The following is a 26,855-nucleotide window of genomic DNA, read 5'->3' on the forward strand; positions in this document are numbered from 1 at the left end:
AAAGTTTTTTGTCAAATGCAAGAAACATAATGTGCACACATGCAAGTAATTGTTCTCATTCAAATAATGAAAATGAAACCTGTGTTATCAGTTTTTGTTACACTGAACTGTGGTCCTAGGAAGACCTTAAAAGAAATGGCTTTTTCCCTGTCATATTTGTGCTAGACAGAAACTTCATGACTTTATGATTGCTCCTTCTTTCTAATTACTGTACCACAGAACACTACCTGTAATGACGACAAAGCCCACGAGCAAACCTCATCAGCAAAAAACAGTCCTGGTATTTCTTCACTGAATTCGTTATTAGGAGCATGAAAATGTTTTGTTGTTTTGCTGGCTTTTTTTTTAATCAAGGTTACTATGGGCCTCCCATCCTGGGTATCTGTGCTGTAGGGAACAGGTTAAGGAATAACACCCTTCTCCTTCTGAAATGTATTGCCTCAGGAGACTGCTCTTCTCCAGTGTGAACATGTGGACCTCCACCACCACAGGCAGTCATGACAAAAAGACATTAAACCAATCATCTGGGCTACAGAGCAGTATTTCACTCTGTTCTTTCACAACATAAGCTACAAAACAGCAGAAATGAGCATGGATTGCTGCATGGTGCCTGCTCAAAGTTTTCCTAGTCCAACAGATTCTGTCACCAAGGGAAACCAGGTTCTTCCTTAAAGGTAGCCACTGCTCTTCAAATTATAAATAATCTCATGACTAACAACTCCAGAGATCAAAACCCAGTATGTTTTATTGCATCTGAAAATATCTAAACTTCGCTTTATTTTAAAAATTAAGTCAATAGGTAAAAGGCCACTATACATATGGAGGGGTAAAAAAAAAGAAATTACTATAGATTTCATTCAAAAATGCCAAAGAAATATTTCTTAACTGTAATATCAAGTTTATGGAAAATAAAATAAAAACCAAACAAATAAACAAAACCCCACGCTGGAATTATTTGAAAAATTCAACCTTACCCCACATTTGCATTCAGATCTGTTAAAATGCAACGTGAGGGAAAAACCCCCAAAAGACAGGTACAAAACTGGTTACAAAACTGTTACTAAAAGCGACATACTGCATTCTTAATGTAAAGCTCTTCACCTGTATTTCTTAGTAAGGAGAACACAGTATATGTATAAACCTATTCAATAACTGGCAACAAAAATACATATGTTACCTACCTGGACACAATGATGAGATTTACCTCTATATTTATCCTGGAAAGGACAGAATGATCTTTTCAAAACTAATTAAGAGATGGGTAAAAGCAGCAAACACTGCACAGCTGGAACATATGTCTTGGCTCTTTTAGTATGGATTACACACTTTTAAGTTACCAAAACATTAAGGTAGTGAGATTGAAAAGAACTGTTCAAGTTCTACTAATTTCACTTCATCTTTTAATTGCTCAACTAATAATTTTAACAAGATCATCATAAAATGAGGAGCAGTTCTGAAAATACTTAATGTTAACTTCCAGAGCAGCTAACTCAACATAAAAACTCTATCTACATTACCACATCTTCCAAGCCTGTGTATTCCTACAGTGTATTTTTGTATTAAAAATAAAAACTCAAAAAGGAGTTACCACACTTCGAAAATTAAATGTTAGCTTTAGAGACAATTTTCAAGGTCCATTTCTTTCATAATTGCTAAGAGTTACAAAAAGAAAGGAAGAAGTATCCATGTAGCAGATGTGAGTTTGTGGCTCACGTGAGAAATCAGCTAAAATTTGGAAAAACAACATTTCCATGTTTTTCAGCCCAGTTATTTATTGACATTTCAAGTTAGTTACAATCTAAAAATTTGCTGCAGAAAAAGACACGTTAAGACTTCAAAGGCTCAGCACATTCAGTGCTCTGTCAAACCTATTCAGCATCTTTTAGAAACCTTTATTTTTCCAAACAGCTTCAAGAAAGTACGTTATGAGCCAGAAAAAAGAAGATGAGGTTTAATGGCTATTTTACTGAGGCAGCAAGCTTTAAGAACAACCTGTTAGTTTCCCAACCGTGCTACTTCATGTTCTAAACAACAGTGAGAAAGATGTCTAGCAGAGAAAACAAATCCCTCAACAAGGTGTTTACCGGTAAAACCCATCAACAAAGTAGTATTTCAATACAGAGAAGTGCACTTCAGACTCAGCAGAAAGGGAGATTCTCCAGTCCAACAGAGTCTATAAAACATAGATGAAGGATGTACCAGCAGCTGCCAATGCGGTCACACAAGCAATTCTGAATCACATTTCACTGCTCACAAAACCTTCTATGTCAGTGTTTTACCATTTCAGGTAAGGTTTTTACCTATTTTTTCAAGCTAATAGTTGGTTGGAAAGCTGCCATAAAAATGGCTCAACATGTCTCAAAAATGAGGCATGTTTCTTTGCAGGCACTGTGTCATTCATCTCATAGAAGGGGAAAACGTTTCCAACAGACCTTCCTAGCACAAGCACATCCATGCAGAGAGCAAAACATTAGCAGGCCAGTGAGCCACATTGCAATTTTTTTTTCACACTCTGTAACCCTTTATTTTTAAGGAGGGAAAAAAAAACCCAAACAAACCAGCTCTTCTGTCTTCACATTAAATTTCAGGTTTCCTATGAAGTTGTCAAGAACATAGTAACACATATATGCCTTTAGGCTGAAAATTGGCTGTGATTTAACCAAGTCAGAATGGTACAACTAATGCATGTCTTGCACAGACAACTTTTTATGCAATGTAACAACTAATAGCCTATCAACACAGTATTCTGTGTACAGAAGCTATACAATGGCCTGCAGTCTTTCCTGTATGATAAATGAAAGCCTGTTAGGAGCCAAATTCACTTTAATGGTGCCCTGCTATCCTTGATATAATGTGATGGTATTGAGACAGAGAAGCCATGCATCTTTCAGGTGAGTAAATGCAGTCAAAGATGCAAATTCTGCAGCATCAGGCTCTGCATCATCAGGCTTTTTCAGGTATTTATCCAATACCTGAAGACTGAAGCATAAATAAAACTTTAAATTATCTACATTATGAAGACATATTTGTCCACATTCAGTAAGGAAATCCCAGGCAAGATAGTCATGGTAAGAAACCACATTTGAAAAACAAAACAAACTAGCAAAACCTAAATTTCAGAAGAAAAAAAGTTAAGCCAGTGCCGTAATATCTCACTGAAGTTGCAGAATTACTTTCAAGCTACAAAAGCATGTCCTTTAATGTGTTTCTTTTTAGGATTTTAGGATTATGCCCAAGTTCTGACTAGCCCACTGTAGCATGAAACACATCTGCTGGAGTTTCTTTAAAAGGAATTAGAAAAACAGCACTACCAACATACTTGGCACAGTCAGCACACCTTACCAGCCATGAACTTACCTTTCTGTGATCGTTTCTCTGAGACCACTAGCAACCCCCTTCACCACCGTACTAGCCTTTGGTGTCAGCACTACTTGAGATATAAAAAAGGAGCCCTTCTTTCTTCTTTCGGTGATTGATGCCTGGAGGAATTGAATCAGTTTTTCTGGATCTGTTGTGTTTGCCCAAGGAGCTGGCATCATCTGGCCTGGCCAAAGAAACGCTACCTCGACAGCCACTGGACTGTGGTAGAACACCAGCACTTGGTGTTCCTTTTCCCACAGGTATTGGAGGGTGACTTCATGGGCAAATATAGCAGGACACATTTTGTTTCCATATGTGTCTTTGAGCATCTGGACAAGCTTTTCATGATGGCATTTCTGCATCCCGTAGAAGTGATTGAAGTCCAAGAAGACCACTTCTTTTGGGTGCTCACTGAGAAATGCATTGATCTCCTCCAGACCCTCCTTGACTTTGGCACTGAATAAACCATGAGCAAAGTAGAGCTCATTGTCTGGGTCTCTGGGCTTGGTGGAAATTCTAAGATCAAAATACCGTATACCTGCCCCCAGCTGGCTGGTGAAGTTCATGGTCTGTGTAGCCAACCACTTCCTCATCAGCTTTTTAGCCACAGTTCCAAAAACTGACACAAAATTCTGGACTGTCTCCGGCTGTTCAGGCCCAACTGGAGAGGCTTCATCGATGTAGAAGCTAAAAGAGTCATGAGACCCTAAAAACACAACAGAGGAAAAGGATCAGCATTATATTCATATATTAAAAGTAATTAGTGATATTTTTTCTTAATAAACATAACTTTCTGACCTGCACCAACATTCACCAACCATGTCTCCCGCCCTTTCCCCTCAGTAACAGTACATTTGTCTGGCAGAATTTGCCCCCCCCAGCATCTTGTGGGAACTTGAAGGAAAGGTAGTGCCTGTTTTCCTGCTTGCCTGATGCTCAGTCACTCTCTTTCAGCTCTAACTTATGCCTTTAAGCTCAGTGAAGCCACTGGCCTCTGAACATTGAAGTAGTTCTGGTAGCAAAGCTGGTCACATAATAAACCCCTAAAGCCAAGAAGGAGACTCTGGCCCTGCACACTGAATCGTACACTGTGTAGTTTGCAGAATCAAAGGAAGTAAACCCAACAAAGCAACATCATTCCACACACACCTTTATAGCCAGCTAAAATAGAAGTTGAAACAATGCCAAGGACATGTAACCTTTCTGATCTTTATTTCAGATCTTATCTACTTATCCGCAAGGTTACTGAATGCTGTTTTCCTTCTCAAATTAACCTCTAAAATTCTTTCCTTTCCTTTTCTTTGCTAAATAAGTACAACAGATAGAGCTAAGGATAGCACTGCATTTCATTGATAAAATTCTGAAACTCTGCTGCATACTCTTGACAAGAATGGGACATGCTCCTTAACATGCCTATGTACAGAAGTTATTTTCTACAACATAAAGTTGAGTACAAGTATGTATGGCACCTCACTATACAAAACTCCCTATCTGAAGGTACATCCATTAAAAAAAGCCAACCTCAAAACAAAAGCAGTAATTATTTTTGGTCAGCATTTAGACATGTACATGAAAGCAAGCTCATAAAGTCAAGGACATCTGCAAATGATCGGTATGATCATTCCTCTCTGAGGGATTTTATGGAGACCAGCTGACCAGAGGAGATGTATTTCACCTTTGTCTATCATTAGCCTCCTGAACACCTGTCAGTGAGATCTGGCATTTTACACAGAAACACCATTTGGCTGCTGGCAGAGCCACAGTCCTGCTACTCCAGACAAAGAAGATGCTTCTGGTCAGACTTGCAGTAGCAAGTAGGTCTGCACCTCAGCCTCAGACACACTGCTTGCAAAGCTCCTTCAAGGTCAGCAGGACTTGTATTCCTGAAATGGACTGGAGCACTAGGCCATCTGAGATTGAAATCCTACATGAAAATGAGTTCAAAGCACTAGTCTTGCTTCTTACCAATCCTTTTGCAGGTGCTTTCCAAAATTACTTTCCAAAGCATGCATGCTGTAGCAAATAAGTATCACATTAATAAAATCCTATCAGTCAGTCATTTCTGACAGCAATGCTATTTTACCTGTACAGGAATAAATCCTATAAACTGAAGCGACAGCTGTAACATTTTCTTCTTGAACAATAAATGGAGTCACGACAAACCATCTTAGACTGTGGCTTGGATTTGGCTGTGTTTAATCTGAGAAACATCTTTAAATTTCATATACCCCTGCTTTTCTTGGTTGTCTTTTTGAACTGCATTTTGCCTTAAATATTAGATAAATTTTCCATTTTGATGAAGCTTTCTACTGCTAAGTGCTGAAGTGATAACAGATTTCTTGCAGGACCTGATTAGATCATGCAGTATCTGGTTGCACACTGATATCCTCAGGGACTAGATCTGCATACAGAATTCTAATGGTAAAACAAATGATTAGAGCAGTGACTTGTGTATCAACAGCATTACAGGGAAAACCAATGAGATACATTAAATGTTCTGCTCAATGTAACCTGCACTAATGTGGCAATCAAAGTAAATCCAGTCTTGTTTAAAACAAGGCATAGCTACTGATACAGCAAGGGATGGATTTGGCAAATCCTCACTTTGTTCATTGAAGTCCCCGTATTTTTGTAAGGTTTTCTGTTAGACTAAGTACTGGTGTAAACATGGTCAACTGATTAGACCAGTAGGCTCAAAATGGTATTAATTGAACCACTTACCCTTTATTTTCTGAGGTACTGACACTGGCAACTTGAAGTTGCAGAAGAGGTAGGAGATAAAACTTGACCAGCACTGCCAGTATGCACATATTGGCTTAAACTACTAGTTAAAACTACTTAATACAGGAGATGCAGTGTAATTCTCACAGCAAAAAACTAAGGTGAAAAATTTGTCAGCAGGTAGCTACTGGTAATGCCAGACACAGAGAAGAAAGTGTGCTTGGGGAAACACTACAGTTAGAAACACCTGAACACCTGAACATGCAGGTTAGTTTGGAAAAATGTATTTTCTTAATTAAGGTCTTCGTGCACACCCTTGAGTCTTAAAATGGGTATTTCTATGTGGAGGGTCTTTCTGTATTGTTATATAGAGAAAAGTGCACAGTGCACTGAGAATCATCATGTTTTGTAACCCAAACAAGGAAACCCCATAGCATAACACAAAAAGGCAACAAGACTTGACTCAACTTGGTTAACACTGAATGAAGAAAATGTCAGCTGTTCAGGAGTAAAGATTCCTCCTGACTGAAAAATATAAAACATGTTTTGCCTTTCTACATGTACAAGTAATATGAACATGTTGTTTAAATATTTATTTCCACCATACACTCACCTTTTTCCTTAATCTTACCCTGTAGGTTTAGATAGCTTATTCATGTAACTCACAGGAATTCAAAATCCTTACAAGGGGTAAATTTGAGTATGATGTGTTTTACTGTTGTGTGAAAAATTATTATATTCCTAGTAATGAGAGACTCCTGTACAAATATACATATGTTTTTAGCAACCATTTTCCTTCCAAACTTTGTTTTTGTGCATGGTGACATTCCTGTTCTACTTTTTCACTGTGAAGTCATCTGGCAGGTTCACTGTATCACTAAATCTCAGTTTCTATGAAGAGAGGATTCAAGTTACACTTAGGAATATTAATGCAATCATGCCTGCAATCTTTGTAAGGTAGCAGTGCTTGAATATCACCTATCTTTATTATGGTACCTCTCTATTACACAGAGTGAGACCTCGAGAAGCAAAGAGGAGAAATGACTCACCCAAGTCATGCAGGGAGCAAAAGATTATATTTCTCTGGTGTGCAAACATATTTTCTCACCATTTTACTCAGTGCCTAGCATTTTCTTAAAATATTGTACACTGTTCTCCCTCTATTTCAACAACCCAACATATCAGAAATCCAAGGAGTCAAGGCTGGAGGCTCATGGATCAGGAACTCAGTTTGCACATGTGTATGTGCATATGCTACAGGTTGCCCAGCCAAGAAGAGAAAGTTGACAAAGCCTTTAACAATTGAAATAAGCTTCAAAATTACATGTTTTCACTGGGAAACTTTGAGGCATTTGCTGGAAAAGCAGAACAGGAGAACACAGGCAATCTGGAGATCATCAAAGACTTTATTTTTCTGCAGGTACTCCTTTAAGTAGTGAAGGTGCTCTGATGAATGTTGTATGAATGGCTAGGGACATGACAGCTCATGACAGCCTTAGACTGAGTGACTATGAGGTGCAATAAGAATTTAAAATACTCAGGAAAGCAATGAAGACAAAAAGCAGAATAAAGATCCTGGATTCCAGATAACCAGTCTGGGCTTGTTCAGGAAATTGGTAAGTGGTAGCCTGTGAAAGCTGAATTACCTTAAATGCCAAGAGACTCAGGAGATAGGGCTGAACTTAAAAGGCAGCCTCTCCAAAGTATATGAGAAGAGTGTGAGGAAACAAGGAGGTAAAGCAGGAGGCAAGTTTGGCTGAATGGATAATTCCCAAGTGACATCAAACCTTGGAAAACAACTACAGAAGGTGTAGGTAGTGACAGGCTGCCTGGGAGAAAGAGAGGAGGAAGGCAGGAAGGGAGTTATGAAGGGCACTGCTGGGAAGGGAAACCTGCAAGGGATAGGAAGGGCAACAGATTGGTTCTGCAGAAATGTCTGCAGCAAAAGGGAGCAAGGAAAATTCTAGTCCACTACCAAACAGCGCAAGAGACCTCCTGAAAGATGGAATGCCATCCAGAGGGACACAGACAAACTCAAAGAGTGGGCCCAAGTGCAAGCTGCTGCACCTAGGTCAGGGCAAACCGTGGTATCAACATCAGCTGGTGAATGAACAGATTAAGAGCAGCCCTGCTGAGAAGGACTTGGGCCTGCAGGTGGATGAGAGGCTGGACATGAACTGGCCATGTGCACTTGCAGTCCAGAAAGTCAAATGTGTCCTGGGCTGCACACAAAGCAGCACATCCAGCAGGTCAAAGGAGGTGATTCTGCCCCTGCACTCCACTCTGGTGAGACCCCAACCTGCAGTGCTGCATCCATTTCTGGGATCCCCAGCACAGGAAGGACATCGACCAGCTGGATAGAGTCCAGAGGAGGGCCATGAAGATGATCAGAGGGCTGGCGAACCTCTCCTCTGAGGACAGGCTGAGATAGCTGGGCTTGCTAAGCTTGGAGTAGAGAAGGCTGCTGAACAGCAGCCTTCCAGTACCTAAAGAAGACATATAAATAAGAGGGAGAGCAACTTTTCACATGGACAGTCATAGGACAAGAAGAACAGTTTCAAACTAAACAGGGAGAGATTTAGACTGGAGCCAGGAAGAAATTCTTTACTCAGAGGACGTGAGCCACCGGCACAGGCTGCCCAAGGAAATTGTTTATGTCCCATCCCTGAAGCATTCAAGGACATGTTGGATAGGGCTTTGTAACCTGGTGCAGTTGAAGGTGTCCCTGCCCATGACAGGGGGTGTTGGAACCAGATGATCTTCAAGATGACCCCTTCAAACCCAAACCTTTCTATCATTCTGTAAGTAATCACCAAGAGACACTTGAAATGACCATGCCAGTCATGATTCAAAAAACTGAAGTGGCCAGTTTCAACCTCCAAGTCATTAAATTTTCACAAACTGAGATGTGGCCAAAGACTATTTAGATATTCAAGAGTCAGTGATGTAGTATCACTTAGAGTGCTAGAAAACAGCTGCTAGTACTTTTACTAGGTAGAACTGTCTCTTGTTTTCTTTACTGAATTCCTGTAACAGGACAATTGGGATTATTTAACCCATTACAGCTCAACTATGGACATACTTATGGCCTCCCTGTAGGTCTAAACCCCACATTTAAATAATAACTGGGCTCAGTGCTGAAAAGAGTCCCTTAGGACAATGCATTTTAGTCCAGAAATGTTTCTTCATTCCTTTGGAGATTTACACAGAGGCATGGCAAAACTATTACTTTTAGTGGCTAGGCTTAAATATATCACTGACAAAGCCAGCAAGTGCAGCTGCACTTTGTTGTGGCCTACCCTTTCTTCTTATTGGCTCTGGCCATCCCTTGTAAACACGGACTGGTAAATAGCACCTAAACTGGAACGTCACTGACCAATAGGCTCCTGACAGCAGCAATCACACCCTGACATCCCCAAGTATCAGAAAAAATACAGACAGAAGCAAAATGTCACAATTTTTAGCATGTGTTACTCTCTTCCCCTTCTCCTATGGATCTCAAGCTCCTCCTGACTCTCTGCTGGGAGTTACATAATAGCTGTTGGAAGTAGCATCTTTTACTACTGATTTGGGTGTCACTAAAAGCTTTTGCTGCTGTTGTCCTTCTTTATTTAGGAGATGTCACACCTTGGTTGCTATTGCTGAAATGTCACATGCAGTGCCACCTAACTTCTTCAAAGACATATTTATCACTGAAGGCTCTGTAGTAAGGACTGACAAAGCCCATGACTTCCTGTACACAGAACAATGCAGATGTTCTTGTAATCTCGTTTGGTCTGTTCTCACTGTATTTTTTGGCCTTAAAAATCAATCGCACATGGAAAAAGCCCCATGAATCTTCAGTGACTCACACTGCCATTTCAAGGAATAGCAAAGCCTAATCATGAACATTAGAATCAGTGCACCTCAGTATTGTGTTTCAACTTCCTTTTACAATGGCTGAGCACTGTTCCCTTCATGGAAGCCACAGCACATCTCAGGAAGTCAAATGGTGCTGCCAAGAGCAATGCAATTCAGACTTCACAGGCATTTAGCAGGCCAACTACATGGGCAATACAAGCTTTGTTTTATAGAAAATATTATCCAGGAGAGCAAAACCAAAACAGGGGAAAAAAAAGACTATAAATTGCCCAGTGTCTCTGTATCCCCACAGGAAACTGCCTAATTTTCCAGTTGTTCTTCCAGTGTTCCTCATCAGTTGTGTGCCCCTGAGCCCAACTGAAGGTCACAGGGCTTAGCCACCTATTCACACTCAGCAGTTCACAAGCTAAAAGGCATAGTAAGAGAGGTAAATGCTACCTCAGACATTGCAAAAATCCAAATAATGAGCAAGTTCTGAGCACAGGAATACTGGCGTGACCTTACAAAATCAATATATACACATGTATACATTACATATATACTGATATGCTCCAAAAACTCCACTCTTCTTCAACTTGTTAGCCATTCTGCCTGGAAGACCTTGGTTACAATTTGGAAAAAGAAAGGGAAAAGAGACATTTGCTTCCTTCCCACACCATTACTTCCCAGAGCTGACACCCTCCATCTGCAGGAGATAAAGCTGCATTTTCTCTCCACCCCCAGGTGAGTTCTGGACCTGCCACTGCAACTGCACATAACCATACCCTGGACCTTGGTGCTGTGCCTTGGAACACAGCCCAGGAGTCTGCACTGTGCTGCCCTGTAGGCACTGTTATTGCTGGCAAAGTTGTGTGCTAAAGGGACAATCTCACAAACCAGACAGGTGCACACTGTTATAGGGTTACCTAAGTGAGCCTAAATTTAGGCCTTAAATCTAGGGGTAGGCCTGGAGCTGTCAGCTGACTTGGGCTAGGCTGAGCTAACAGCTGACAGTTTCTAGCCAATAATATTGTATTCTATACCATATTACGACATCATTCTCCAGAGGAGTAAAAGCCTGGGTAGGAGTGACTTAAGCAGTCGCTTCTCAGCCTTCCTCTCGGGAGGATGCACGATGCTGTCCCAGGGGGGATGGGGAGGGCCAGGCCCACCACGGGCTCACCAGTTATCTCAGAAAAGTAAAATGTGTTCTCTCCTTTCTGCTTGGGTTTGTCTCCCTGGGGACTAAGTCTTTTAAAGTAATTAGTTAAGATAGAAGAATTCATGTGTTCGTTAGGAAGTGGGGAATTGTTTCTTGTTGTTTCTAACTTGTGTGCATGTGATTGTCATCTTCTTTTAATTTTCTTTTTCTTTCTGTAAAAATACATGCGGTGGTAGCATAAACGTAGTTTGAAGGTTTCAGGTTTTTTTCTCTCTCCTCCTACTTCCTTTCTTTGGTGGGCAGAAAGAGGCTTTTCTCTCTGTACTTTGGGGGGTTGGCAGTTTGCTAGCTCAAACCAAGACAACACTAATGCAAAAGTAATTAAATGTAAACATTTTAACATGGTTTACTTGCAAGGGTGAGCAGAAATACCTTGTATTAACAATCACTTGAAAGTTGTATTTTGTCAACCTCTGCCAGGGTTTCTAATGCTACTTCTGCCATGGGTGGAACTCCGCATTTCCCAGTCAAAACATCCAAGCTCGAGCCCCTTAATCCACATCAAATTAAACAGCACAACTACAACAGACTTACCAGTTACTGGATCAATGGACACAGCCTAGAGCAGTGCACGGCAAAGAACAAAACACTCAAAACCCAACACAGAGCAACTGCACTTTGAACAATGTAATACAGAACAGAGATCTTATCATAACTTCAGAGATTCACAGACTAGCTAAATTCAGAAGAGACCTCTGGAGGCCATCTGGTCCAACCCCCCCCCCCCCCCCTTCTCCTGAGTAAGAGAAAGAAAAATGAAAATATATGCACAGATTATGACAAATCATTGAAGACTGCTCAAAACCACCTCTCTGAATCAGCTTCTCAGCTACGAAGAAAGAAAAACTGGCAGTCCATCAGTCTGGAGATGGCATTCCATTTCTAGTGACCAGTTTTCACACCTGGAATAATTCCACATTTTTGTCTTCCATATAAACACATAAAAACTTCATGCAACAAGAAAAGATTTGAAGCGATTACTTACTCTTGCTCCTCTTAGTTCTCCTTATCACCTATCAAATACTCTTGAGGATTACTTTGTTTTGTACTTTTGAGCAGCCTGTAATGGCCTCCAAGGGGAGCCTATGACTGTTGGCAGTGCCAGTAACCTGAAGAACCACACTTGACTCACGCCAAAGCTGTTACCATTTAGGTTGCTCTTCAAAAAACTGCTTGTGGAATATGGCAGTGCCTGCACTGGGAACTGTTTCTGATCACTGGATTGAGGCCATATCAGTGGCTTGCCTAAGCACTGCTACTTTTCCATGAAGAACTCACTTCTAAAAAATAAAATGGCTTGGAATGTGGGGAAAGATCTACTTGGTATTAAAGCCCAAGGTAGTTGGTAATTATAACAGTATGACAGGCAAGCTTGGATATAAATCTCATTATGTTACTCATTATTCAATTCCTACTAATAGGAATTGTTGTATAGAATAGTACCCACATACAGTTTCTTACAGTTTCTTCCTGCAAACACAAAGGCCAGCTCCTGTTCCTTTCAGAACATTTGTTGTAGTTTGGAATTATTATGTAAATTCTCTCCCCTGCCACTAACTGCCCATGCCAGCAGTTAACAAAAAGAAGTAGTTAACTGCTGATCTCTTAGGTGGGGGCAGGTTGTCTCTTTTGGTTTTGGGGACATTTTTCCATTCTTAGCTCAGCGGAACTCAGGAGCAGAGTGTGTGCTGCCGAGGAGGGAAGGTGTTCTTTTTTTCTCCTGCTCCTGCTGCTGGCCACTGCTGGGGCTTCTTGCTGAGCTGCTGCTTTTCTCCTCGCCACGGTTGTTCTTCTGGTTCCTGCATCTGGGGTCCCGGCCTCTGCTCCAGTCTCACCACCGCCTGCAGCGTCATGGCCTGCCCGCCCCGGCTGGGGCAGTGACCCGGGAGAGAGAAGTTTGCTGCTGCTTTCCAGGACACGCGGCGGCTCCCCACTTTCAGCTTTCTTTTTCTTCATTTGGGACAAGAGACACAGAGTTCATCTGGGAACTCACCCTGCTGCCAGCCAGGCTGTGACACTGATGCTGCCATAAGTATAACTCTTCTCCCGAAGGAAACTTGTTGTGGGGGTTGTTGTTTTGTTTTGTTTTTTTTTTCTCTGTGGTGTTGGGGAAGTGGTTCGCTCTGGTTTATAGTTATACCTATACCTACATATATATATATATGGAAGGCTGAGAAGCGACTGCTTAAGTCACTCCTACCCAGGCTTTTACTCCTCTGGAGAATGATGTCGTATATATATATACACACACATACATATCAGTTAGGAATAGTTATCCTTCTTGTTTTAAAGTTCCTTTTCTTAAATTTGATAGAGTGGCATGATTATTGTGGAGAAGGCCCCCTCCCCCACTTGTGGGTAAACATTTTGGTTTTTCCCCTCAAACCAAGACAACATTACACCAGTTAACTCCACATTTCCAATTCTCAATATGCTGCTGAAAAGTAAAGAAATATGAAAAAGCAAACTGTAATTATATTTCTAACTCTCCAAACAGTGCAAGCACATTCAAAACTATGGACATCACAAGGTCAATTTTGCTGAAGAGACTGCTCTTTAAAACAGAAGTTTAGCACATGCTGCCCCCTTGAGAGCATGTTTCCCCTCTCACTTAGTAACTTCCTTATTGTCCTGTAATTGTGTAGGAGGAGGAGAAGTGATTTTTTCTGAGATGCTGCTAAGTGTAGACAGCCTCCCACCTCTTCCTAGTCTAACCACCTCCAGACAGATTTCTTTGCAGACTTCATGCAGGCAGCACTCCGAAGGCAGTATGGTACAGTGGCACATGGATGGCCAGTATTAGGATGGCTCAGTTTTGCAAACGAAGATTTTGGGAAGGGCTCTACCCATCTGTGTGCGTCCTTCGAGGCTGCGCAGTGGATGTTTCAGGTGTGGCACAGCATGCGGGAAACTGGCCCCACCCTTTAACTCCTAAGGTTCATCTGCCACAGCCGAGCAAGCTTGGATGGTGATAGTGAAGTCCTTGAGTCTAGAACCTACAGTCTCTGGTATTGCCAGGAGGTCTCCCATCCACGCACGTGGATGGCAGAGGCTTTCCAAGAGCCACAGATCACTGTATTCTAAAAGCTCACCATTAAGTGAATTACTAGTCAACCAAATGTAAGCTCTGAACAAGACAGATTTTCACAGATAAATGTAAGATTAACACTGCTGGAAACCAGAAAAGGTGTGACAAGGTTAGGACACAGCGAAGGGCAGAGGAGGCTCACTCTCATGATTGCTCAGCTCACCAGAGTCCTTGCCCAATGCTGCAGTGGGGCAAGCTCAGGATAGCAGCACTTCTTACCACCTCTTCCCATTCCCAGTGCCCTAGAGCCACATCCCACTTCTCTCCAAGCCCAATCCAGGCCACCAGAACCTCTGCAGACACCAAAAGGCAAACAGTGTAAGGAACATTTTTGTCTTATAGTTGTAACAGTGGAAATGATCAAGCTGACAACTGAGTGAATGAGTTGGTGTGCCTTCTCTCCTATTTTTTCCAAAGGTTATCAAAACCTCTCATCTATACGTAAAAGAGGAAGGCAGTGATACTGCTTGTGCATATACCCCATGCAAAAAAACCCTGTTGAATATTTGTACACTGCACTGAAAATTTTTAAAGGTGCAAAAACCTTAAAACTTTTAAAACCTGCCCACAATAAGCCATTAAAAAAGTTCTTTTTGTTTGTTCAGTGACATGAAACAAACATCTGGCAGGCTTTGTTTGCTGCTCCTTCAGCTATCAGCAGGTGACTCAGAGGGGACTTGGAAGCGTGGCTTGCTCATTAGCAGGAGAGTGAGAAGGCTTTAAAAACATCTCTAGGGAGCGCAAGCGACCTGGAGCGTGGCGAACAGGAGCGGGCAAACAGGGGCATGGCACGGCAGTGAGGGCATGGCAGTTCACACAGGCAGGGCGAACAGGCAGGGCACAAGCCTGGGTATTTCTGCAGCCCCTTTTTTTTTTTCCTGTTTGTTTCTCTTTTCCACCTTTCCCCACAGCTCAAGGCAGTCATGCCTCCCAAAAAAATGAAAGCTCTTGCTCCTGTTACCAGTAGAGGGGTGTCAATACAGACAGAACCCTCTAAAAAGGATGCAGCCACTCAGGCCTCTGGCTGCATAGACTGTTTGAGCCTGGACCTACTACCAGAGGACATTGTGAGAAGCACCTGCATATGATGTGAGCAGGTGAACGATTTGCTGTGCCTGGTGGCAGAGCTAAAGGAAGAGGTGGACAGGCTCAGAAACATAAGGGAGAGTGAAAGGGAAATTGACTGGTGGAGTCACACCCTTTCGACTTCTAAGGAAGCCCAGCAGGAGGTGGTGAAGCCCAGCCCCTCCTGTCATCAGGCAGATAGAACACGTGCCTGGTCGTAGAGGCAAAAACACCCCCTCTCGACCCCTTTCACCTGCCAGGGTGCCCTTAAAAAACAGGTATATGGCCCTGGACTCGGACAGTCTGTTGAAGGACAGTCAGGAGGAGGCTCTGTCTACAAGGTCTTCTGGTTACCCTCAGTCTACCAGATGGGTTACAACTACAGGTAAGAGGAAAAAGAGAAGGGTTGTTGTAATCGGTGACTCCCTTTTGAGGGAAACTGAGGGCCCTATATGTCGGCCAGACCCATCCCACAGGGAAGTTTGCTGCCTTCCTGGGGCCAGGGTGAGGGATATTACCAAAAGACTTCCTAAGCTTATCCAACCCTCAGACTCTTACCCGCTGTTGGTTGTCCAGGTTGGAAGTGATGACATTAATAAAAGGAGTACCAGAGTAATTAAAAAAGATTTCAAGGCACTGACCCAATCTCTTCATGGGACAGGAGCACAGGTAGTAATTGCTTCAGTTCCTGTGCTAGCTGGGATGAATGAGGAGAGGTTTAGGAAAGCCCAGCTTAGCAATAGGTGGCTTAGGGGATGGTGCTATCGTCAAAATTTTGGGTTTTTTGATCATGGGGCAAACTCCATGTTGCCCAGTGTTGTCAAACCAGATGGGCTTCATTTATCTAGGAAGGGCAAAAGAACTGTAGCCCATAAGTTGGCAGGGTTGGTTAGGAGGGCTTTAAACTAGGTTTTAAGGGGGAAGGGACGGCAACTGGGCTCTCCAGAGATAAGCCTAAGGGCATAGAGCCCAAGTTGAGAATGAAATCAATGGCCCAGCTGAAGTGCATGTACACCAATGCATGCAGTATGGGAAACAAACAAGAGGAGCTGGAAGCCATAGTGCAGAAGTAAAACTATGACATAGTTGCTGTCACAGAAACGTGGTGGGATGACTCACATGACTGGAGTGCTGCTATGGGGGGCTAGAAGCTCTTCAGAAAGGACAGGCAGGGAAGGAGAGGTGGAGGGGTGACTTTATATGTTAGAGAGTCTCTTGACTCTGTTGAACTTGAGGTCAGCAGTGACAAGGTTGAGTGCCTGTGGACCAGAATCAGGGGAAAGGCCAACAAGGCTGACACCCTTGTGGGTGTCTGTTACAGACCGCCCAACCAGGATGATGAAGGAGATGAATTATTCTACAAGCAGCTGGCGGATGTCTCAAAATCTCCAGCCCTTGTTCTTGTGGGTGACTTTAACGTGCCAGATATCTGCTGGGAGCTTCATACTGCAGAGAAGAGGCAGTCAGGGAGGTTCCCGGAGTGTATAGAGGACAATTTCCTTCATCAACTGGTAAATGAGCCTAGCAGGGGTAAGGCCCCGCTAGACCTACTGTTTACAAACAGAGAGGGGCTGGTAGATGATGTAGTGGTTGGAGGCCGCCTGGGGCATAGTGACCATGAAATAATAGAACTTTCAGTCCTCAGGGATGTAAGGAGAGCCACCATTAAAACCTCTCCTCTGGACTTCCAGAGGGCAGATTTTGGCCTATTCAAAAAACTGATTCAGAGCATACCCTGGGAAACAACCCTTAAAGACAAGGGGGTCCAGGAGGGATGGACATGTTTTAAGAAGGAAATTTTGAGTGCACAGCAACAGGCTATACCAGTGTGTCGAAAGGCCAGCCGGAGGGGAAGACGGCCAGCTTGGTTAAATAGGGAGATTCTGAAAGAAATCAGGGATAAAAAGAAAGTTTACAGACTATGGAAAAAAGGGCTGGCTACTTACGAAGAATTTACAGATAGAGCTAGGTCATGCAGGAAAAAAATTAGGGAAAGAAAAGTGCAATTTAAAGTTAATTTGGCTATTTCAGTTAGGGATAACAAAAAGTCCTTTTATAAATACATTAATAATAAAAGGAGGGGCAAGGAAAACCTCCATTCTTTGTTGGACTTGGAGGGAAATATAGTTAACAAAGATGAGGAGAAGGCTGAGGTACTTAACACCTACTTTGCCTCAGTTTTCACCAGTAAGACAGGTGGCCCTCAAGACAACTGGCCTCTGGAGCTGGTAGACAGGGAGAGGGAGCTGAATAGCCTTCCTGTATTCCAGGAGGAAATAGTTACTGACTTACTGAGCCAGCTGGATCCTAACAAGTCTATGGGACCAGATGGGATCCATCCCAGAGTGATGAGGGAGCTGGCAGAAGAGCTTGCCAAACCACTCTCCATCATCTTTCAACAGTCCTGGCTCTCTGGGGAGGTCCCAGATGATTGGAGGTTGGCCAATGTCACCCCAATCCATAAAAAGGTCTGCAAGCAGGACCCTGGCAACTACAGGCCTGTCAGCCTGACCTCCATGCCTGGCAGAGTTATGGAGCAGTTCATCCTGAGTGCAATCACACAGCACCTTCAGGGTGGACAAGGGATTAGACCCAGCCAGCATGGGTTTAGGAGGGGCAGGTCCTGTCTGACCAACCTGATCTCCTTTTACGATCAGGTGACCCACCTGGTGGATGAGGGGAAGGCTGTAGATGTGGTCTATCTAGACTTCAGCAAGGCCTTTGACACTGTCTCCCATAATATACTCCTGGAAAAGCTGGTAGTCCATGGCTTGGACAAGTGTACCCTCTCCTGGATTAAGAGCTTGCTGAAGGGTCGGGCCCAGAGAGTGCTGGTGAATGGAGCTGCATCCAGCTGGCGGCCGGTCACCAGTGGTGTTCCCCAGGGGTCTGTGTTGGATCCAGTCCTGTTTAACATCTTTATTGATGATTTAGATGAGGGGATTGAGTCCATCATCAGCAAATTTGCTGATGACACCAAGTTGGGAGGGAGTGTCAATCTGCTGGAAGGCAGGAGGGCTCTGCAGAGGGATCTGGATAGACTTGAGAGGTGGGCTGATTCCAATGGGATGAAGTTCAATAAGGCCAAGTGCCGGGTCCTGCACTTTGGCCACAACAACCCCCTGCAGCGCTACAGGCTGGGCACAGAGTGGCTGGAGAGCAGCCAGGCAGAAAGGGACCTTGGAGTACTAATTGACAGGAAGCTCAACATGAGCCCAACAGTGTGCCCAGGTGGCCAAGAAGGCCAACGGGATCCTGGCCTGTATCAAAAATAGCGTGGCCAGCAGGACCAGGGAAGTGATCCTTCCCCTGTACTCTGCGTTGGTGAGGCCACACCTTGAGTACTGTGTTCAGTTCTGGGTCCCTCAGTTCAGAAAGGATATTGAGATGCTGGAGCGGGTCCAGAGAAGAGCAGCAAGGCTCGTGAAGGGACTGGAGCACAAGCCCTATGGGGAGAGGCTGAGGGAGCTGGGGTTGTTTAGCCTGGAGAAGAGGAGGCTCAGAGGTGACCTCATCACTGTCTATAACTACCTGAAGGGAAGTTCTAGCCAGGTGGGGGCTGGTCTCTTCTTTCAGGCACTCAGCAATAGGACAAGGGGGCACGGGCTCAAGCTCTGCCAGGGGAAATTTAAGTTGGGTATCAGAAAAAAATTCTTTACAGAGAGAGTAATCAGGCATTGGAATGGGCTGCCCAGAGGGGTGGTGGATTCACCATCCCTAGAGATTTTGAAACTGAGATTGGACATGACGCTGAGTGCCATGATCTATTAAATGGACTAGAGTTGGACCAAGGGTTGGACTCGATGATCTTGCACGTCTTTTCCAACCCAATCGATTCTATGATTCTATGATTCTATGAAACTCTAAACATGATTTCACAATGGTTTGCGTGGAGACACATTCTATGATAGACGAAGGTTCCTATCATCTGTCAGGCTAAAACTCAGCAGGATTCATGGAAGAACTTCAATACAAATTCACAGAAAGTAGTAAACTGTCTCTTAATTTTTGACACAGGAAGAGTAATGTATTGGTTTGGCCAGAGTCCCTGGCCAAGGCCAAGCTGCCCCCCTATCCTTTTTTCTCTCTCTCTTAAGCGAGGGGAAAAAACCCCAAACCAATGAAAAGCCTGAAAGAAGCCTGAATTATATCAGAATATATATATTTTTCAGATATTTACAAGTATATAATACAATTTGTGCATACAGTAGGGAACTCCCAAGGGAAAAAGGGAAAAAAGGAGGGAGAAACACGGACAAAGAAGGGACAAAAACCAGAACAGACAAGTATAATTAAAAACCCAAGAACAAGCAAAATACAATCTCACCATCTTCCCTCAAAAAGCAAGCCAGGACTCTCTGCTCTCCCCCGTCGCAGATGATGATGGCAGTCACTGCAACAGGCCTCAGGCTCTGATGAGTGAGAACAATACAGAGACCAACTGCTCCCAAACCTTTCCAGAAGAAGAAGGAAAAAACTTCCTCTCTCTCTCTTATGTATACTCTCTTGTTACATAAAAAAACAGTGTGGAATACCTGGGAAGTGGGCATTTCCTTGGTTACAACTGGTTACTAAGGAAGGCCTGGACCAAAACTATCACAAGTAACTAGTAATTTTTTTTAAAAAAATCTTTACATCAGGATTGATCAAACACCTAAAACATATGGTTTAAGGTGATCAGAATTTTTAACTTTAGCAGCAGACCAGAAACATGCATGGTGCAGCCCAAGTGCTGTAGCACACAGACTGCCATGGCCTTGTTTATGTATTTGACTGCATTTATGAAGATTGAATAGAATATTCTATATCATATTAATAAGTATGACATAAAACCTGATTTTGAATGGATAACTATAATTTGAAGCCAAAATATCTAATCACTTGGAAATTAAATACATAGGGCAGCACTGTAGCTACTGTCAATTACCCAAACTCCACACATGACAGTTCTTTCAAGTCTGCTTTTTTGAGAACACTGCAAACAAACCTACTATTCTATCTTTTCTTCTTGCTCTGCAAGCTTATTTCTGCATGTTCAGATGCATGAGAGATCTCTATCAGATCTCACATTTTGGTTATACACTAGTCTCAGAAGTACCATAATAGCTATTTTACTTCTTAATTTAGGGACTAGCAGACAACAATGTGAAACAAGGAAAAAGAGAGGAAAAAATAGCATGAGGTATATCTGATTCTAAGCATAAAATTAATGTGCCAGGAATAGTTTGGAGCGTATTTTGTTCTAGCACCACCTCAGTCTGGTTGAGTATGTCATCAGCATCCAAGTCATATCTCCTGGGGCAATCAGCAGTACAAGAATTGTGAGCCAGTAGCTTTGGGACTAGGGAGAGCCTGTGATGATCCCAGACAGCTCAGCTGAGCATGAGAAATGGCATTTCTGCCCAGTGAGCACTTTCTGACCATAATTCTTGTTTATAACCCTAGTGACAGGACTCATTGACAGGACAGCCTGCACCTGAGAACGTTTCTAAAAAACAGTGTTCATATCTCTTCCTCTCCATGCACACATAGAGCACAAGTAATTCAATGTCCACACTTTAAAAGCATTAAATCAGAAAATCTCTGTTTCTTGTGTTTTATTTTATTTCCTTTCATGGAAAACATCCTTTAACACTCTTCATAACAAGAAAAAATTTCCTTAAAATAATTGCTTCTGATTACACAGATATCTCTTTTGCCATTTATTGTATGTTTTCAGCAACACAGAAGTTTTTGGAAACCTGATTTTGCCTTTCCCTCATCTCTTGTTTATCCCTTCTTTGATCTATATTTTCTCTGGCATATACATTATAATGCTTTCCTAACTCATGACTACATTGACATGTCTTTTAGCCTCAGTATAGGTCTTATTTCATTGTGCTCTCCTTTCTATTTAGAAAGGAGTAATAATTAAAACCCCACCAAACAAAACAACAAACACACCTCAAACAAAAAAATAGCACCGTATTTTTCTACTAAATCTGAGCATCACTACTTAACAGTTCTAGTGATCTTGTAGCTGACAGAAATTACTTGCAAAGCATACATAGTTTCTGCATCTTTACCCATAATATGAAGCCTAAGAAAAGGAAAACACCAAGAGGTCTGTCTGGATAAAATGAAACTGCATTGCAAAGTCAATGAAAGAATGATCCCTTAAATCAGGCTGTTACTTGTAAGATCCCTACATGAAAACCACTGCCATCTGAGGTGGATCATCACAAGCAATTTAAAAGGGAAGATTTTTCAATTGTGCAAGTATCAAGCTCTGCTGCAAGAACACCTGCAATGCAGAGAATATGGACTCTGCCTGCATTGTAATGAATGCACTGGCATTCAGTTTACCAGCACTGTAGAATGGGATGTCCTAGAGACAATATTGATAAGAGTTCTTATTACCATAAAAAAATCCAGGCTAGCTTCCTTCTCATTTTCTCAGTCACTGAGTTCGAAAAGCTGAGACGAATCTGAGTAATTTACCTGGTTCTTGGGGGGACAGCTGGAAAAGCAGATGGGGAAATACTATACTCTTTTTTGAGTCAGTTTGCAAAAGCTTTCACATAGAAAACCTCTTAAAATATAACTTTTAATAAGATATCCATATAGACTTACCCAACTGACCACATCATGTCTGAAAGGAAAAAAAAGGATGTAAAATACTGCAAAGGAAGGGGAGGAAGAGGGAAGCATGTCAGGTGTTTTGTATTTTGACCATTCTCTTTGCTATGTACCTTTCCTTATCCATTTGTTGCCTTAAACCCTCACATTAGACATTGTTCTAATTTTGTGAATTACCTGGCAGATTTGACAAAGTGCTACAAACAAAATAACTCTCTCAGCCACTCTGCTGAATATAAGACATGTCTCCCAAGACCATGTCCTCTAAAAAAGTCTCTCTCATGCAAGGTTTCCTCAACTATAAACAAAGACACTGTAAAGTTTGACTTCATGTGCACTAGAGGAAAACAGTTAAGTAATATCTCTCAGATCCTGAGACGCAAACAGAAAACACTGCATCATCCTTGCCAAAGCATTTTTTTCCTGCCAAAGCTGAGAAAAACACCCCTAAGCAGTTAAAGCCTGAACTTTAGGAATTCACCAGCTATGCACATACAAATGGAGTACCCCTCCAGCCCAGGGGTCTCCCCACAGTCATTTTGCTTTGCTATAGATCAACAGAATGGGCAAGAGAATGGGCAAGTGGAGCAGCATCACCATGACGGTGCACACAGGCTCACTCAGCTGGCCACAAACATAACCCCTCCAGCAAGTTACCACACCATGATGCCACTGGCCTTCTCAAGCCCAGAGGTCTGCAAATAACAGCATGGCTTCTGGTTTTTTTGTGTAAATCACTGCTTTACAAGACGACTGCTTCAGAAAGTAACTATAGAATAAACCTTTCTAGGAGGCCTCACTGTCTCTTCCACATAAACAGTATTTGACTTCTACATCCAATTGCAGAACAAGGAAAATAGTCTTATTTAAAGATTTTTGTATGTGAGAGTTCAAAACAGTTGTGGCTTTCATAAGACATCAGCAGCAAGGCATTATGAACCATCAGGTGATGACATATTCTGAGCTTTCTCTCACCCAGAGTCCACGGCAGGTGTCAGAGCACATACCCCTCAGCCAGTACTGCCCTCATGTCTTTCACTCCCTTCTTGAACCTGCTTTGCTGCTCAGGTTCTCATGGAAGATCTCCAGTCACATACAGACACTGTAAACTATCCTTTCTAGCAAATAAAGATATAAAAATAAAGGTACAAAGATAAAAATGTCATTTCCTGCACACTGAATGAAGAAAAGCAACTACAACATGCTTAAAAGATCGATGCCAAAAAAATAACCTCTTGCTGTGAGGTGGCACCAGGACTGGAAGACAATGAGCGAAGACGCTTATAGGGGGAAAGAGGAGAGAAATGCACCCAGTTGGAAAAGGAGAACCCAGAGAACACAAAATTATTTATTTGGTCACTGCTAAATGGAAATGCAAGTAAAAGTGAGCTCTGCTTTTACCCCTTGACTGTGAGGCATGGATAGACAGATCATCTCTCTGCAACCAAGCAGGAGATAAATCCTGTCCAAGTTCAGTGTAGCTCATGTAAGCACTGTGAGACCAGCCACACTGTGATGAGACACTGTCCCCTTTCTGTGAGAGCCTACACCTCAGCAGAGGTTTAAGAGCCCTGCAGACAGAGGTATGGGATAATCTGCTACCTGCTCTGTCCCTCAGGTTTACAATGTGACTTCTGAATAAGCTTAAGTCCAAAAATATAAGATTTAATAATATCATTTCCAAGGTTTTATGCTTTCAATTGTAACTCTGAGTGATCTTCCTATCTACACAAGTGTCTCATTTCATTTTTGGCCACGAAAACCAAGATGTATCACAAAAGGAGAGAAAATAAAACACTGGAAAACACCAGAGGTATCCATCTCAATCAACAGGCAGGGCAAAAGCTTTTGCTATTTTGCTGTTTTGATGACACACTATTGAAGCTTATAAATCAAATAAAAACACGTAAACCAACAAAAGAAACCACCACACTGTAATACAGGTAAGCATTACAAGTGCCACTGTTGGAAGAGTCTTAGCTAGGATAGCAAAATATATCTATCTGCCACATCTCCTGGTGCACATCCTCTCCAGTACAGGAACATAAAGCCACTATTAATTTCATTCTGCAAACAAATGAGGACAAATAAAAACAGACAGAATAGGTAGAACTCAAACTGTCAGTACCTGTCTTATACATATCTCTTCTAAGACCACTGAAAAGGCAATTTAAAGGCCCACATGATCAATCAACCTAGAGCCCCATCAAACACTTTGTAACACCTACTAATCAATTTCAATCCAGTTCTTCTTGCATTATTTGCTGCTAAGATTATCCCTGCTTGATTCAATGCAGCAGTCAAATAAACCACTACACAACACAGAAGACTACAAACAATGAATAAAACCAGTTATAATGTTTATGCTACTGCATTTGCTAAATTTTCAGCGTAAGTCCACACCAGATTCCCAGTTGGCATTCATCAGTATAGCTGTAATGACCCATTAGGCCAATTTAGATGACTGCAGATCTGGCTGTTAGTGTTTACCATTTAGCATTAAGAAGTCAACAAAAAAGCACAGGTGGTACTATTGATTAACTGAAAGAACAGACAGATGATCAGTACTTTGTCTAGACTCAGGATACATTTAATTTACACTGGGTATGCTTGTGTCTTTAAAAGCAATTATTAGTTTAGCTGTTTCATACTAACACTATATCAATATAACATTTCATGGTACTTTCTTAACATGTAACTGGATGCTACTGTCATCTTCTGATTTCACCTATTTTCATCCCCCTGCTTCAAGAGTTAACTTTAAAGAAATAAAACTTGCAAATTGGTAAATGCATTTTAAAGACTTTTCAAAACAATCAAACATGAAGTGTTTTCAGTCTTGGAAGTGCTCTCAAAAAAGCCATGTTTTCTCTGAACATCATGGCAGTGACTGCAGTCCACTTAGACTGACAGTGGTTTGGCTTCACTGTGACACTTCCACAGCTTAGAAGTCAAAATATTATTATCTGCAGTAATTTCATGGCTGGTGATACTAGTAAACCTGATGGTATTATTAAAGCTGACATTTACGGTGCCATAATGATGCCAACACACATCCTTTAGTGCTTCTTTTGAATTCTCTAAAAACTTATGTGTCACCCTCCTCTGGATGGAGATTGCCCTTACTACTCAGTCAGGAATATTACATGTTAATATGACTTAACATACCCTTCCTTTCCACTCTCTAGCTCTATGCCATCCTGAATATTTTCAAGACACTTGCAAGGACTTGCTCAAGAGAGTCTATTTCTGACCCAGTTGTGAGAGCATGTAAGTGGCTTGTGTGAAAGAAGACCCTTTGTTTTAAATTATTAAATAATTCTTTAATGAAATGGCACTGGCAGAAAGCACATCCATGTGACAGACCCACTGCATCGCCAAACAAAATGGCAACTCTTCCACACTGTTGCTACTGCTGTTTTTCAAGGAGAATTTTTCTATCAAAGCTGCAGCACTGCCAGTGGTAATTTTTCTTCCTCTCTGCCTTTCCTCCAGTCATGATTTCAGTAAATTTTGAGCAATTGAGATATTTTGAAAAATAAAGTCCTGGTTACTATTTTTAGGAGCAGCTGTACCAGGAAAAACCCAAGTCACTTGGAGTTACCTAAAAGAGGACCAAGTTGGCAAGAGACCAAAATCTCCATATTTAACTTTGTTTAAAAAGTTTTTCCACAATCCTAACTTCTCTGTTGGACACAGAACTGCCCTCCCTGCTGGGGCATCACTGAAGCTGTGGAGCATGTGAAGCCAAAACTCCCAGGATGCTCCATCCCTCCAACACATGGCTAAAATCTGCAGTGTGGTGTGGAAGACAAATTCAGAGTGTAGCTTTGGTGGAAATCTCTTCATGGCTCACCAATCATTTCTGCAATACTGAAGTATTAATACAGTCTCTCCCATTAAAAGTCTCCTAGTAAGCGCCACATAATAACTAGGTATTGCTGGATTTTTAGTTGGGGCAGTGCTTGGCGCAAATACACTCTCAGTCAATGCCTTAGCAGTATTGTTGTTAATGCCTATCATTGACCATAAGAATATCCCTCACTCTCACAGCAGCCACCTCACTCACTGCTGCCCTTCATTCTGCAAAAGTGCCCACCATGGGCAGCCAGGCACTCCTGCTGATAGTTCATCTAGCTGGAAATAGCCACGATGGCAGGTGCAGAGCCTGTCCTCCATCCTTGAAGGCACACGGTGCTCCAGATGGTGCTGGGAGGACACTGCTCTCCTCTTCTGCCCTGGTAGCATCATCAGCAATCACACAGACCCCACACATACAACAGAAGAGGCCTTTCTGCAGAAGTTCAGTTTTTGTGTTGTGTTCATGACTATAAAACCATTCACCTTTGCATGTGGTTAAAATGTTCAATATTTTAAAAAGAAAGTATCAAAATAATTGCATGGCAAATTATTTCGCACCTATGAAAAACATCTAGCCTGTAATCTTCTGTTATTAACAACATCAGTGACATATAAACAATGAATACCTCTTATCAGAGGGCACATTTTTAAATCTAAATACACTCATCAAAATTAAATTTGCAGGGAGCTCCAAAATCTTTCCTGCAACTGGCAATCAGCCATTTTGTACATTATGTTACTGACATACTTTAATTAGCTCTAATTCACAAATTCAAATCACTGCCTAAAAAATTGTAATGCTCTTGTTCTGAAGCACATGTGCATCTTTATCAAAATACAGTCACTTTAATCTTACAGAATTCATTAAGGCAAAAGAAAAGATATCTCTTCAAATAATGAATTATGACATACCTGTCTTCTACTTCAAGTACTCTGGTTTCCTGGAAGTCACTTGCAAACTACTAGCAAAAAGTCTTAAAATCTCTGTTCAAGTGAACACAATGAAGAAAAAAAGGAAAAAAGCATTCTTTTGCTATAGGAATATAGCATTTTTCTCAAATACATTTCAACAGAACATAT

General features: G+C 42.0%; 1 protein-coding gene across 1 annotated transcript in view; it reads right to left on the reverse strand.

Moving 5' to 3' along the window:
• Window positions 1-26,855, reverse strand: part of PLCXD3 (phosphatidylinositol specific phospholipase C X domain containing 3) — a 96,852-nt gene that overhangs the window by 41,809 nt on the left and 28,188 nt on the right. The window contains exon 2 of the mRNA XM_071581304.1: window positions 3,358-4,066. Coding sequence (XP_071437405.1) covers window positions 3,358-4,066 — 709 coding nt within the window. The remainder of the gene's footprint in view (window positions 1-3,357; window positions 4,067-26,855) is intronic.

The sequence above is a fragment of the Pithys albifrons genome, chromosome Z, assembly GCF_047495875.1.
Source record: "Pithys albifrons albifrons isolate INPA30051 chromosome Z, PitAlb_v1, whole genome shotgun sequence".
Classification (NCBI taxonomy): Eukaryota; Metazoa; Chordata; class Aves; order Passeriformes; family Thamnophilidae; genus Pithys; species Pithys albifrons.